Here is a 15,643-nt window from a genome sequence, read left to right on the forward strand (position 1 = left end):
AATAATAACCAATTACAAATTTAGATTTTTCCCATGCTGTAAAGAAATTTAAAATTTTGAAAGCAGGTCGTTCCGATTCCGTTCTTATCTCGAGAGCTATTTCATCCCAGATAGGATAATATATATGTGATATTTATCGAGAATAGAACGTTTAATATAACAGGTAATCTCTTCAGGTTCCCTCCTCAAGGCCACAAAAGGAAAGAAGCGTGGTGAAGGCCGTTCGATAATTATCGTGGAGCAGCGGCTGATTGCCGAGCTAACCGAGTGGCGGTTATTAGAAAAAAGTAAAGTGCCATCGACGTAGCAATTTCGTGTATATTGGCGAAAACAGTATGACTAAATAGACGAAAGGAAAGCCCTTGAACGTCGCGTAAACAACGTAAGAACGACGCAGCTGCGCGCCAGAAGCTTAAACATCAACGAAACGCGTGAAACGGCTCGAGGAGGAAGCCAATACGTGGCCCGATTGTTAAATGTTTCCATAACAAGGAAGCGAAAAAAGAAGAATAAAAACACGGCAACCATTCTCACAGCGTTAACTGTATACCCCCCCTTATTAATAATAAACAACTATTCTACGTTTCAAACTCGATAAATGCGTAAAAGCGGTTACACGTTACGTATTTCTAAGAATATTTCTTTATTCCACGATATCAATTTTATATATCAAATCGATATTATATATAAAATCGATCGTTCTAATTATATCTCCCTCGATTAGAGGCATATCGACGAACGCAATAATCTAATAGGATATCTTCACGTGTACCCAAAGAAAGATGGACGAGGCTCGATAACCGTTATCGATACGCTTATGAATATTCACACGCATATACTCACTTTTACGAATTCACAGCTGAGTGCAGCTTGCACTCGCGGTCCGGTGCATACGTCAATGCGCGGGAATCATGTTTACACTTGGCGAACAAGTGGCATTGAGTGCATCCAATACGATGTTGCACCGCTCACGAAACTGCGAGATGAATTCTCTTCTCCCCCGAGAGATATTACGTCTCTTCGATCAACAACACATTATCTATTGAACAGTCACTGTTAAATCCTCTTCGATTTCGTCCATTAAGATATTAATTTTCGGATCGATACACTGTACGATACACTCCGCGCGAAGAAAAAAAAAACTATCTTCGTCGATTATCGAAATCACGATTCACGAAATACGAGTTTATTTTTTTATATCCTCAGTCTTTTTATTATCTCGAATCACGAGAATCACGATTGCGAAAAATTCGATGCGCGATGAACGAGAGGAAAAAATATGTAAAAAAACGCGTCTCGTCCAGCGTTGAAATCACCCGTCGCACCGAATACGCGACCGTTCCACACGCGACGAGAGCTGTGCTACGACTGAAGGGGACGGGACGCGTGTGCCGTTGTGTAAAGTCGGCGTAGTAAACTTACGAGGCGTAGAGGAAAGAAAACGACCTTCCTGCGAGCGTACGCGAGACTCGTCGACCGTTCTATACTACGCTATTTCTATATTACGTTTCTCTCTGTGTGAGTGCGGGGGCGTGAAGCTTGGCTATCCTACGGTCGTGTGTCCACCCCTCTCTCCCTTTTTTTTATTTCGATTTCTTTTTTTATTGCGTTTTCTCTTTTTATCTCGAAGATTGCAATTTTTCAGCAACGCGTGGGCGTTCGTAAGCCAGAAGGATGTCCGGGATTTAATTCGTTTTTTGCTTTCGTCTCGTTTCGCTGATCCTTCATTGGTTTTCAGGGGTGCATATATTAGAAAATGCACAAGTCGGCGAGGATAAAGGATATGGGAATTGGGCGGAACGTGGTTTAATGGGGTTTTTTTTTTTTAAAGAAGGAAATGTGTGGTCGAAAGATATTTTTTAAATTTTCATGTTTCGATACGTAATTTTTTTTTTAAATATTCGTATTTCGCAATTATTCTCTATTAAATATTGTATTTAATGTAGCAAATTTTTCCACGATAACCGAAAAAAATTTTTTGGAAATTTTTTTGTGATATTAAAATAAGCATTTCAATTTGTAATAAAAAAATATTTTTTTTGTTTAATTTCTACTAACTATTTTTAATTTCTTATAAATCTATAAATTTATTATTCAATCTAATAGAATCGTAAATGATTTTTCCATCGTAACTGAAAAAAATTTTTTGATAATTTTTATCGTGATATTAAAATAAGCATTTCAATTTGTAATAAAAAAATATTTTCTTTGTTTAATTTCTACTAACTATTTTTAATTTCTTATAAATCTATAAATTTATTATTCAATCTAATAAAATCGTAAATGATTTTTCCATCGTAATTGAAAAAAATTTTTTGGTAATTTTTATCACGATATTAAAATAAGCATTTCAATTTGTAATAAAAAAATATTTTCTTTGTTTAATTTCTACTAACTATTTTTAATTTCTTATAAATCTATAAATTTATTATTCAATCTAATAAAATCGTAAATGATTTTTCCATCGTAATTGAAAAAAATTTTTTGGTAATTTTTATCGCGATATTAAAATAAGCATTTCAATTTGTAATAAAAAAATATTTTCTTCGTTAATTTCTATTCATTTTTAATTTCTTAATAAATCTATAAATTTATTATTCAATCTAATAGAATCGTAAATGATTTATTCCTAGTACAAGTTATTTCTTTTGATTTCTTTTTTTGGTTTGACAAGAATGTTTATCGTAAGCGGGAAGATACGTGATCAAATTTGAATATCGACGAACTTAACGACGCCGTATAAAAAGGGGGAAAGATATAAGATACCTAGATTTGATATTTTACATAGGTTTTTAGTACGTGGGTACAAGTGTTCATTGGTATTTTTTTTCTTTTTTTTTTTATAAGGCGATCCAGGGGGTGAGAAGTAATTCACCTGTGACAGGTGACGCCTTAAATGACGATTGAAATTCTGTAAACGTCTCGTGTAGCTTCCTAAGCGTGTAAATTACAAACGTCTTTGGAACAACGAGTTCTACCTATTAATGGATGTCACGCGCAACTTTCGAGATTCTTAAAAAAATGCAGTCAAGCCGCTAATAGCTGCCACGTTTAGTTATTCCTTTCGTTTAGCAGAAAACTTGCCAAGCTCTCTATAAATCCATATAAATAGCAACTAACTTAACAACTTATGGATGATTTTCTTCGAAAAAAGGACGAATCGTATGCGAATCTTTCGAAAAAAAAAAAATTTTAAACGCTTGAAAAATCTACTTCGATATTCTAAAAATATTTCTCATTGAGGATGTGAATTTTTTTCTTTTTTTCTAAGACAATTTTTTTTCTTTAACAGGAAATAAAAAAACGTTACAACAGTCTAGCTTCTGATAAACTCCTACGCGATAGTTAAATCACCCATGACGAGTTATCTTTTACGCAAGTTTCGTCTTTGGACTTAAAGAAGATTCGATATTTTATTTATACGCCTGTATTGACAAATCGGGAATAGAATTACAAAAGAACGGAATTACAAGGATCGCTTCCTACGTAATCATACGAAATCACACGAATGTATGGGCGGCGATTTTTACATACGTATGTAAGGAGGGAAAAAAAAAAAAAAAGATTTCACGTCGATTTCCTTCGAAGAGAAACGATAAACTCGCGTAGGAGTAAAGGTATAAATTTAATATTCATAATTCGTTATATAAAAATGTTCGTACTCGCGGAAGAATTGAGATTATTTCCCATAAAAAAAAAAAAAAAAAAAAAAAAACATTTCTACTATTCCAGATACGATCTAGATCGGACAAATGTGTTTCCATCGAAGATGAGATACGAACGAAAGTTATATTTTTCCTTTCATTCCGGAAGAGAAGCGGCCAATTCTATTTCCTTCTTGTCGGTCATAATCATTTTTACTGATTTCTCTCGCCACGTAATATGAATATTCTTCTCTCGAATCCAAGATCTTATGGATTCCTTGAACGATTATCTTTAAACACAGAAAATATTTTATACTCTTTTTCTTTCTGTGAACTGCGTTATTTCTATCGTTCACGATGGCACAACGAAGAGAACCGACACGAACGAAATCGATGAGCGTTGGAATAGGGTGCTAGGCGTTTGAGTGGAGAATCGTAAGAAAAGGAAGCGTATCATTATACCTGAGCGGAATATCCTTAGGGAGTTTCTGTAGGGTGGCCCAGTAATGCGAAACTTGTACACACAATACAGGTACTATTGTTGGAAATACATCGATCAGAAATTTTGAAAATGATACTTACGTCAAATTTAAAAATTATATTCTCCTTGCATCAAAATTTGTTCGATAAAAGTTTTTCTCTTTATTCTTATCTATATACCTATTGTCGTTCTTTATTATTCGAGACCAAGAAGGTGCAGTTGTGTGCAGCATTCCGATTCCAATGTCGGCACGATCAGATGGATTTTATAAGGGGGCCCTTGGACCCTTGAAGGAGTAAACACGGTGCAACGCGAAAGTCGGTGTCGCTTCAGAGACGCGTGATATCGCGATTCCCTGGTGCAACACTCTTCCCTTTTGTCGCGAACAACGAGCCTCCTGTGAGAAGCATTTCCCTCGGCGGTCTGGCTTCGTTCCACGACGATCTCAAGGAGAAAATTCAATTAGCCTCGGCAACTAGATCGTACTCGTCGCAGCTGCAATCGGCAGATAAGTCTGAAACATGTATGTCATGCGAAAAAGAAGAGCACTCGAGTGTGACTTTCGATTCGCTCGTTCATCATGGAGGCACCTCCGTGGCGCGCCGCGACTCGGATCTCCTTCCATTCCATCAAACGTTCCACATTTTAACCAATGAAAGCGTCCTGGCCAACCTAGAAAGTACTTAAATTCCGTACAATGTGGAGGATTGTGGTGTGTGAAGGAGGCCCGGAATCGTAAAAATCTCTCTTTCATATCTGAAAAGTCCTACCACTCGAAGCGATAAAAATATCGTGGCTCGCTCACAAAGGACTTTTTGAAAGAAAGAAAACTGTTGCAACAGGATTGGTAAGATAATAAAATTCCTAGAATAAATTTTTGGTTACAGATTATATAACGACAATTTCGACATGGAAAAATTGGATAACATAATTTTTTGGAAACTTTTCTCATTAAACGACATTTCAATCTTCTTGAATCCTATATTGTTCCAAATATTAAAGACTCGATCGTATTTTAAAATTATATTCTACGAAATTATACGATTTACCATATTAAATCATTATTGTTAATCAGGGAGATTCTATAATTAATTAATAATATTTTCAGCAATTCGTAGAGGAGAAGCAGGATTGACAGACAGGAAAGGCGAAGGCAGAGAGCATATCGGAACCACGGTGGTCAGCCACTTTATCCTCGTGCACGCAGCGAGCGCATCCAGCACCACTGTACACGCCGGTATGGGAGTTTGGCAGCGGCGGTCCAGGCTCTCATGGTGTTGCGTTACTTTCCCACAGCCGAGTCTCTTCCTTCGTGTGCAATTCTTTTGCAGGCTGCACGGCGCACGCCCACCGTGCACCTGCACGAGCGCCTTTACGTGTGCGCGTACGCGAACATAAGGGGGCTGGCTCCTCCGTGTTGGTTTCGAGACGAAAACGCGGCGGACAGAGAAGGTGGAGGAAAGAATGAAAGAACGGGAGAAGCACGCATCTCACCTTGCAAGGCGAACCTGTTCGCCTGTATCGAAACCGAATATCGTCTTAAACCGAGTGTTACGACCTGAAAATATTAGCCCCGAGGATCTTTAAATTTTAGGTTACGGGACTGTGACGGAAACGGGCCGACAAAGCGCCGGTATCGGTATACACTGTTCCATTTTGACGAGACAATTGCAGGCCCTTTTCGAGGAGGAATGTTGGAAAAGAATGGGACAGTGTGGATAAAAAATTATTAAGCATCGTGGAAAAATTACTCGTACGGGGAAATATTTGTTTTTTTCTTTTTCTTTTTTTTTTTTTTTCTGAAAATTAAATAAGACAGCGAGAAGGTTTTACTTTTGGCTCGTAACCTGTTAACACGGAAAGGATAATTGAGAGAGAAAAAGAAGAGAATGGGCGATGGGATTTAGTGTCAATCCATCGTCGTGGCATCGTTCAGCTTCCGGTCTGCGTGACGGGACTGATTTCCGGGACCGTTCCGTGCTGCATGCATTCAGAGGGACCCCAACATCGAGTGGTCTCTTTCCCCATGGTCATCGTCGAGTTCCTCTCGTTTCCCATGGGTGTTGTTTTCGTCTGTAACTGTACACTAAATTCGATAACACCGTGATGTTTGTTCAAAGATTTGTTACAAAACACGATAATTCGAAATTGGAATAATAAATCGAGTAAGATCGATCGCTAAATTACGTCGATCGATAATTTGTCCACTCGTTGAAAATTGGATAAGTTTTATAAATTGCTTTTTTTCCTAATTGACAATTATCTTGTCAAGAAGTAAATAGCGTTTAATTGCAACGATAATTTGAATAAACACTCTATTTGGAGATAGAATGGACAAACAAGACGGTAGAAAAATTTTCGTTAAACACGAATGAAATCGTTGAATAAACATATTTATGAGATAAAATATGTGTCACAGTGGAAGTTACTGGTTTCTTATTACGACGATCTACTTTAGCGAGTGGAAATTCTTAGAAGTAAGTGTGCCCTACGCGAATGTACTGTAATGCGAGCATCCTTTAGATGCAAGTAGCGCAAGAAAACCAGAGTAACGGAGTCCAAAAAATTTTAAGTGGATCGAGAGAAGCATATCTCTCTCGATTGCATATCCCGCGGCATTCGGTGTAACAAGATTCGCCGACAGCATCTAGTCCACGAGATAGTTCTTCGATGAGTTCTTCATTCCCATGAGTGTTGCTTTCATCGTCGAAGCGACTCGAAACCGTTTAAGCCTGTCGTTTCTTTCAGACCCACTTCATCAAATGTGTCAGATATCGCTAAAAAAAACGATAAAAATTACATTTCAATTGGGATTTGATTGATCTTGCGATCTTAAAGTATCCATGAAAAAAGAACGAATTAGAAATTGGAGCCGATTTTCGAGTATGAGAATATCCCACGAGGAAATTGATTAATAATTCGTAAAATCGACCAGCTTTTCTCATTCTCAAAAGTATTCTTAATTTATAGCCGGGAAAAGGAAAGGGAAAAGTCATCGAGGGCAGGCGAAACTAGACCAGTCATACTCCAGGTGTTAAATCTCGCTCGATAAGCTTAATAACCAATTTCCGCTCCTTTCAGGCCATTCTCGAAAACGTGTCGAAAAAATATCTAATACCTCCTTTGGGCGAATTGGGCCAAGCGGAAGCACTTGAATTTGTAACAAAGAGAAACGTCCAGTCATTGTACAACATCAGAAATTATTCGGAATTCGGAATATTCGCAAGTGATCTCGAAGAGAACTTACGAACGTTACGTCACGTACGTTTAATTAACGAAAATAATTATTCCTTCTATGGCGTTATATAATGGATTAATTGGTTTCGAGTGTGTAGGATCGGTAATTCGGTTACGCAGCAACACCTACTTATTTTCCGATCGACTTACTTACTTGCATTACACGGTTCGTGAACTTTCTTCGAACGAGGTTGACACAGATGTGTGCAACGAAGGATGATGAATATCGTTGCACGCGACAAAGAGAAATCCCAAACTGATCGTAGAAGTATAAAATTATTCCCGATAACTCATCAGTAAAAGCAAATCTTTTTTTTTTATTCTCTCTTCTCCTTCTATATAATAGACGATAAGTCGTATCAAAACGATGGGACGAGAATTTTCATTTAATCTTCGACTTCCTGTTATATATTGCATATAGGAAGAAATTCGAGGCGCATCTCACGTTCGACAAATACGATTGATAATTCTACGACCGAGGCATACGCTCATGTTCCATTGTTAAAATACTTTTTATCTTAAACGTACGTCACGTTTACGCCGCTGTACCCTCGTTGAATATCGTATGACGAGTAAGTTATGACTAAGAGGCCGGCGAGTATGTCATAGGGTAAACAATTCTGGTCGCCCACTGACAAACATCCACTGACAATAGACGCCGCGAGGGAATAAATCGTCTTTCAACCGCGGATCTATCGTAACCGGAGAATCGGCACGTATATCATCCTGTCGTTCGCGGATCCACGCGAGACTCTCGCTCGTTATGATCTACACCGGCGATCGTAGAAAATCGCCGTATAAGAATAAAGATTCGGAAGAAGTTGGATGGAACTTCTGAAACGGAAAACGTCCGTGAAAAGTTCAAAGTTCACGCGAAGTTGTAATTAATGGCAGTACTTGTACGATGGAAGTAACATTGCTCATCCGATACAAACCACTTTACCAATGCCAATAAATTCTCTTTCATAAGAGTAAGCGTATTCTTGGTAATAAAAGAAATTTTTGCAAAGCCTCGGTCATCTCATAATCCTATTTAAAATGGAATTGAAATATATCGAGAAGAAAGAGACTGTCCTAATGTTAATGAAATATTAAATATCGGTAAGTAATTTTTTTAACAATTTTCGAAAGATCGACGAAATTTGAGGCGAGAAATGTAGCTTCATTTTTCGTCGATTTTTATTTTCGTCGTCACGGTTAGATAGGTTAAGTTCCGGCGGAAGTGGAAGCGATTTAAGTATTGCCGGAAATACAGGGGCATACACGCCGTGGAATAGAATCGAACGGGCATTGTTCGTCGCGAAATCGCGTGTGCACCCGGAAGCGGGAGCTCGTTTCCGGAAGAAGGTGAAAATGGCTGACAAGATCGCGACTGTAACGAGACGGAAAGTGATATTTCTCTCCGAGTTCGAGACGATACGCGCGTCAAACCGCTTCTAATTTCTAACCGATCTTCGATGTCGGATTTATAATTACGATCGAGAGATCGAGAACGTAGAGAGCGGGAGAGACGAGGAGATTCGCGTTGTCGTTAGAATTATTGGGTTCTGTCACGAAAGATATACGAGCTGTTCCTCGAAAAACCGTCCATTATTTCCGTGTGACGTCCATTTCCTCTTTCATCAGGATGCTTTCACGTGTAATCATGCTAAAGTGGCTTCATTACGTGGAAATATTACGGTGGGGTGATGATCCGGCGTGTGTTTGCGTGTCGCAAGGGTGGAAAGGTGCAATAGACCGCGCCTTGCCAAGGGTGCGGCCCTACCAAGGGTGTGGTGTTTGATACTCCATTGTGCCACACGCCTGTTTCTTTATCCCTTATTCCCATTTTATAAATGTACGTTGCTTGAAAACGTTGCACACGATTAACTACGTTTATATCCTTTTAAGTAATTTTTAATTATTTCGATATACAATCTTTAGAGATCCCTTCGCATTTTCCGATCCTTGTTATTCCACTGCTCGACGTTATACCGCTAACAAGCAACAATTTAATACCGTTATCCGTTGAACTAAAAATCGAGGAATGGTCGCAAGGAACAATGTCAATTACTGAAAATTGTCTTCTAAATTCCAGCAACCAGTGTGCTTTATTACGCACGCAACTGCCTTCCTTGCGACAACGTTTCGCATCGACACGGCATCTTGCCGTCAACTTTTATCCACGTCCACGTTACTTCTCGCTTACACGTGTGCCGTGTCCTGCGTACACGCACCGGCTATGAATTTCATTCTTTTCAAATCAGCGGGAATGTCGGAAGTTACCACGCAAGATTGCATTCGGACGCAAATGCAAGACGCGATTAATTAACGTCGATACCCAAGGTGCCGTTACTTCGCGCACCATTCGTTTCGTTTACGAAAAAGCTAAGTCGTGAAATTATACGGAACGTTGAACAGGAATTATTATTATTATTATTATTATATTTAGTTATTGTCCCCTCCCCAAGGGGGAAATTGTAAAGCCATATAAGTTGGACAATGGTACTCGTTACTCGAAACGCACGTGGACATTTATCGAGTCGCGCGTTTTGTCACGTATTCTTGACACTGGCTACTACACGATTCGACGGTATCTCGGATGCACTAATAGCACGTCAATAAATCACGGTTCATTTGTTGATCTTTGATCAAAGAGTGGCTCGTGCAATCGAACGATAATTGTACACGATAAAGCGACGACGAGTAAATACGGTGTTCTTGCATGGAAAGACAGTATGGATCTGTACTGTCATCTATCATTTAGACAAGATGGAAACGCGAATAATTATACATGCTGTGAATCATACATGATCGTTTCAACGATGCTTCCCTAGAGTTTATTTATTCATTGGTCAAGCGTACGTGACACAGATTTCGTTGAAGGAATATACGAGGTATGATTCCGTGGAAGGCACGATAAGGGTATCGAGGGATTTCCGGCAATAAGTAAAAGATAATTCTTTTCTTTTAAAATCCAACTTCCGCGGTATGAGAAACGGGTGATTGGCTCGAGGTCAAGTTGCTACGATGCCTTCCTGTGATTCACAATTAGAGAGATCGCGTGCAACTTGAAACTCACGAATCGAACTCGAATCAATTACGATCCATTAGCACGAAAGTTTCTTATAATATAAGATTTATAATAAAAAAAAATACAGTGTCAGGCTGTGATAAAACTTGGAATATTTTTGTTTACGAATGATAACACGATGGATGGTTTACTCAAATTGTATAATTGCTAATCGACTAGCGAAATAACTTTCAATTGGAAATTTTTAAATATCGTACGTGGGAAAATAGTTTTATAATAGCAATTAAGAAACGAGTGACATAAATCGTTAGAATTTTAATCGCGGTGAAACTTGTTCCTGAGCTCTGAGAATTTTTAACTAATTTCAGGATACGATGAAGGTGCGATCGAGTTTTCACCACGCGGTGTTACGCATTTCCGGCGCCGTGCAGTATGCCACCTTGCATACCATACTTTCGTTGCTTAAGAACATTTCATATTTCCGGCACAAATTCGCCATTTTTCCCTCGGCTCTCATAACGAAATCATCGACACGACTCCCGCCATGTAACAAATTTATTTTCTCCGCAGAAACGCGCTACGGGAAATTTTAGAATAAATATTATATTATAATTACGGTTAATTATCACTGATTAATTTACGATACGACCTGGTATAAAGCGTAACGGAGAATCTGGGAACCCGAAACCTTCTGTCGAACACACCGCGTTTCGACATCCATACCTTGGAACTGGTAGCGCGTGACCATCTCGTGTGATCTCGTGCGAACCGAGACGTGTCTCGTCGAATTCTGGCCCCAAATGTTTAACTTTTTTCTCAAGCCAACTTTCGTTAATTAATAACAATCAAATTTCCTGCAACCAGATTTCTTGCAGATCCCCGTTTCAAACTCGATCGATCCAGAAACAACTTCGTTCGTATTCTCATAGCAACCGTGCACTTTCCATTCGCACAGAGATATCGAGTCAATTATTCGTCTCAAAGGCAGAAAGCGTAATCGTATCCTCGTTACGAGATCCTAAAAACGCAATCCATCCATCCCAGTGCAGGAAATTCGTTCATCGTGCAATTGCGACTCTTCTTTTAGATTCAAAATATTATTAATTGGAACTTCCTTCGTGGATAATTAAGGACGTCGCTGAATTAAATTGGTCGTTTCAACGGTACTCGAAAAATTATTTTGAACGTGTCCCTGGACGAGTGGCGTAGCATCTGACGCGAAATAACGTGGGAAGCGTCCTTCGCGTATAACGGCCTCCCTGAATCGCGTGACGCAGGCAAATTAACCGTTCGTTACACATATTCGCGTCTTCCACGGTTATGGGCAAACGAAACCCCTTGTCTTGTTTCCATTAGTTTTTACTTCCAATTTTCCATCCTACGCGTGATTCCCCTATCCTCTTGCTTTCGAGATCACGCAAGCTTTGCCATTTCTTCGCTCGTTTCCGAGATTTCCTTCATCGTTTCTTACTTTCACCTTTTCTTTCCTTATCGTTCGAGGAACAGCGCGCTTAACCGGATACTCCGCGAAGTATAATTAATTATTTATCGATTAGACAGTTTTTAAAATTCATAGAATTCTCCTCTTGCTTTCAAGATCGCGAAAGCCTGGTTACGGTCGCCGTTCTTTAACTCGTTCTTACCTCTGAGAAAGGAAAGCGATTCCCTTCTCCGTCTTTCTTCGTCTCTCCTCCTTCAGGACGACCTATTGTTTCCCCAGAAGATGGATGGGAACTGCGAATGTGCCGCGATTATTTTCTCGGTAAACTCACAGCATTCGAGGATAAAGATGCGTTTATGGCGATAGAAAGTAACCTGAACACGGAGCTAAGTACCTTTTATGACTCAAACATCTTCGCGTGAGAGCTTCTACTGAAATCGATTGATCGACTAATTTTCTTATAATTATGCGTAAAAAAAAAAAATTAATTTTAATTGTCAATGCACGGGTTATTGCTTCTAAACTAAATTAAGATCTTCGATTTTAATTAAATTACCGCGAATTTCGACGTTGTTAGGTAAATATTCTTTATGTATCGAAACAGTTTCACGCGAAGAAGCAACCAACTGTAATTTGCATTGCTAATGAAACTCGTAAAGTCTTGTGCCACTTTCGATGAGTTTCGTATACCGCGTGAAAAAAGAATCTTACGTTCGTGCTGACGTTAATTATCATAAACATTCACTAGTTCGTTCACTAGTTCTATGGGGAAGATCCTTAATAATTACACGTACGAATAATTACTTTCAACATCGATAAATTTCTAGTTAGAACAAGATCGATCGCGATCGCGATCGAAGGAAACTTAAAGGAGTTCCGAACGATGCGACGTCTCAATCACTCATCGTGAATTGCTGACAAGGTAGCAACCAAGAAGCAGCGTAATACCGTACGAAGCAGTCTCGCATGCGACACAATCCACTCACACGTCGCTACGAAACGAGACATACACGATGGAAACATGTGCAACTCACTTGCACACATGTTAAACCGGGGGGAACCGGCAAGACTTCCGTTGCTTGGGGCGTCGCGTCGATACTAAAAGGTGTAGGAATTCGATTCGATGGCACAAAAACGGACGGTGTAAGCATAAACGCGAACGAGGAAACGGATAAAGAAAAAGGAAGAAAGTCGAACTCGAGGAAATTCGATCGTGAACGAAATCTTACTTTCCTAATTGTCGACAAAAATCACACGGTCGCGCGCTTTCCTTTTTTTTTAGAAAGCTAAAATCCCCTTTGTGCCACGATAAATCAGCATACGTATACAATAAATCGGTAAACAGAAAGGATCTAATTATATCGCGGTCTAATTAAGCCATCCCGACGCCGTGTGTATATCGGTCTTTCATCTTTTTCCGCGAAGAAATCGTCTTTTCCGCCTAGTCACCGTACAACTGAGGAGTCGAGAAACAACCTGTACATCTCCAAGCACAGCGAGCATTGTGCACAGCTTGCACACAGGTGTATCGTACACACCATTATCGCGTACACGCGCGTACACGCATCGGTATAGAGGATGTAGTTAACCGGGCATTATAATATACAAGCGTCCACTGATACTACATCCATCCACCACTCTACAAACATAAATTCTGTCCTGAGTGCACGAGCTGTGGTGGGTGTTCGTTTCTATTGTGCACCAAGACATGGATGGACACGCGCGTGTAGGGGCGTGCACGCATACGATCGGACGCGATTCTATTCTCGTGCATTCCGAGCCATGCGGGTAGCACAGGGCTGCACGTTTCCTGTGTTCGTTCACGACACGGCCAACCTCTCTTTACGCGTACGTAAATGCGTAAGCGCGTGTGCACGTGAACACATGTGCGATCTTGCGGCCGTAAACCGCGTGTTTATTGTCGCAGCGACGTGGCAGTACATGAGAACCCTGATGTCATATTGTACCGCGGTTCGACAGAAATGGATCGCGATCTGGTGTCAGTTTCTGTACTTCCGCTCGCTGCACACACGCAATGAATCGCATGTTTAAATATTTATTGTAAATATTAATAAAACTGTATTTTTGTTTTAATCGTATCTAGCCTTGTTATCCAATTACCAATCCTAGATCCTCTAATTATAATCTTTTTAATAGGTTTCGAATCGACTATGATTTTCTATCCTTAAAAAATCACGAGATTTAAACTTTTTAATTCTAATAATTTATTATTATAGTATTTATGAACGAGAGATTGGTTATTAACGAGAGACAGGCTAATGGAAACGGGATTCAAACACGTAGTGTTACGTCAGAGGCGATATCGACCGATCGATCAACCAGTATTAACCAATAATGTATGGCCGCGCAGGTGCTTGGAAAAACGTGGGTTTCGCCGACTCGTGGGTGGTTCGAAGGCTAGAAATCTGTGATTTTTGTTCACCTTTCGAAAATATAAAGTTTTCGTTGAGTGTGAGGTCGCTTTCGCCCACGTTGTTGCGATTGGTGAACAGCTGCGAGACACGACGAATGAAAAGTTGGTTCCTTTCCCGCGTAGGAAGACAACGAGACGGTGGTTACGGCAACACGTGCAAACTTGAGCCAATGATCGAACTTTGAAACAAAAAAAAAAAGAAAAAAGAAAAAATTAATTTTTTCTATGGAATATATCCTGAAATATAGCAAAGATAAAACGGTTATTTTAATCATTGATCCAAACAATCGTCACACGATTCGATTTTAATTGAGGAAGATGCATCGCGCCGAGAGGTTATGTGTCAATTGTTACAAATTAATTGAGAACACGATACGAGTGAACATACGTGATTAATTTCATTGCTTCTTTCATTCTTAGAATTCATCGATCACGTTGTCAGTAATGCGATCTCGTGAACAAGGCGTCGATTATCCCAAATCTTTCAGACCGATGAAGTATCGATGACCGCCATGTTACGTCAACCAAGCACAAGAAGCCTTTTCAAGCAATTGTAACGTGTACTCTTAACGCGGGATATGTAATAAATAATAAAAAAATCAACAACTATCTATTTTTTGATCCTTAAGTGTATGCAAGAGATACTACTGATTGATAAATAATACTCTATGCAAGAGATGTTACTGATAGATAATTTCTACGTGTCGATCATGGTAGATACAAAACGCAGACAGTGTATATTGGAATTACGTTACATTATTATGCGAGACACGGTACCTGTGAATGCATGATGGCGCGCGAGACAGGATCCTGCATCTTTACCTGTCGACCTGTCCATTCTGTTCCTAGCCAGGTCCTGAAAAAAACCTGTTTCGGCCACTACTGAATGCATTTGCTTCTGCTCTACCAACAACCAGTAGAGAGGGGGAACGATCTCGTGTTAAATTCCTACCTGTTTTCGATAAAGATATCTTCATTTAAATGCGCAAAGGGTGGCAGGGGAGACAAAAGGAGCCCATTTGTGCGTCTTGAAGCAAGCTGAAAATGATATCTGTTAGTTTTTGTGACCACGGAAAAATGTGTACTTTCTTTCGTAAAATATATCGATGAAAATTGCATTCTTTAAAAGTATTAATATAAATATAGTCATCTTTGATAATAATAATTGACATCCTGTGGAAAAAGAGTTGAATTTTATTATAATAAAAGAAAATATCTTGTATTTACCTTTGTCAACGGATGGATTTTCATTTTGCACCGACCATAGCGCCAATTCAACTAAAAGGATAAGTCGTTATTTTGAATGTAGGAATCTTACTTTCCTTTACTGAAATCGGGTTTGTGGCGCCACATAGTGGAGAAAGATAATAACACAGGTTTCGTCTGGATGATT

The 15,643-nt window shown here is 39.3% G+C and overlaps 2 protein-coding genes and 1 long non-coding RNA gene across 4 annotated transcripts in view; 1 reads left to right on the top strand and 2 right to left on the bottom strand.

Moving 5' to 3' along the window:
* The window catches only part of LOC410456, a 28,026-nt gene extending 26,560 nt beyond the window's left edge, over window positions 1-1,466 (bottom strand). The window contains exon 1 of the mRNA XM_393936.6: window positions 844-1,466. The gene's annotated coding sequence lies outside the window, so the exon portion shown is untranslated. The remainder of the gene's footprint in view (window positions 1-843) is intronic.
* A 1,084-nt stretch (window positions 1,467-2,550) lies between these two features.
* LOC100578263 lies at window positions 2,551-15,603 on the bottom strand. 2 transcript variants are annotated; one of them, XR_408706.3, is made up of 5 exons: window positions 15,478-15,603; window positions 15,203-15,288; window positions 15,028-15,117; window positions 14,260-14,429; window positions 2,551-6,902 (listed from the first exon to the last, which is right to left on the bottom strand). XR_408706.3 is itself a non-coding variant. In XM_016915762.2 (5 exons), exons 1-5 carry the CDS (start codon window positions 15,499-15,501, stop codon window positions 6,893-6,895), a joined length of 369 nt encoding a protein of 122 aa, XP_016771251.1. In that variant the 5' UTR covers window positions 15,502-15,603; the 3' UTR covers window positions 2,551-6,892. The 2 variants fall into 2 exon arrangements, 1 of the variants encoding a protein (XP_016771251.1); XM_016915762.2 differs by having other exon boundaries at window positions 15,028-15,106.
* Window positions 14,429-14,853, top strand: LOC107965409. Its single transcript, XR_001705342.1, has 2 exons — window positions 14,429-14,585; window positions 14,671-14,853. It is a non-coding gene; the product is annotated as an uncharacterized LOC107965409 (long non-coding RNA).
* Window positions 15,604-15,643: the final 40 nt, after the last annotated feature.

The sequence above is a fragment of the Apis mellifera genome, linkage group LG13 (assembly GCF_003254395.2).
Source record: "Apis mellifera strain DH4 linkage group LG13, Amel_HAv3.1, whole genome shotgun sequence".
NCBI classification, from domain to species: Eukaryota; Metazoa; Arthropoda; class Insecta; order Hymenoptera; family Apidae; genus Apis; species Apis mellifera.

Excerpts from the sequence above, each read along its gene's own strand:
- LOC100578263 (XM_016915762.2), bottom strand. The coding sequence starts at position 15,501 with ATGAAAATCCATCCGTTGACAAAG. Across the intron at positions 15,289-15,477 it reads AAATCCATCCGTTGACAAAG|CTTGCTTCAAGACGCACAAA; the intron begins GTAAATACAAGA and ends TATCATTTTCAG. Across the intron at positions 15,107-15,202 it reads GATATCTTTATCGAAAACAG|GACCTGGCTAGGAACAGAAT; the intron begins GTAGGAATTTAA and ends GGTTTTTTTCAG.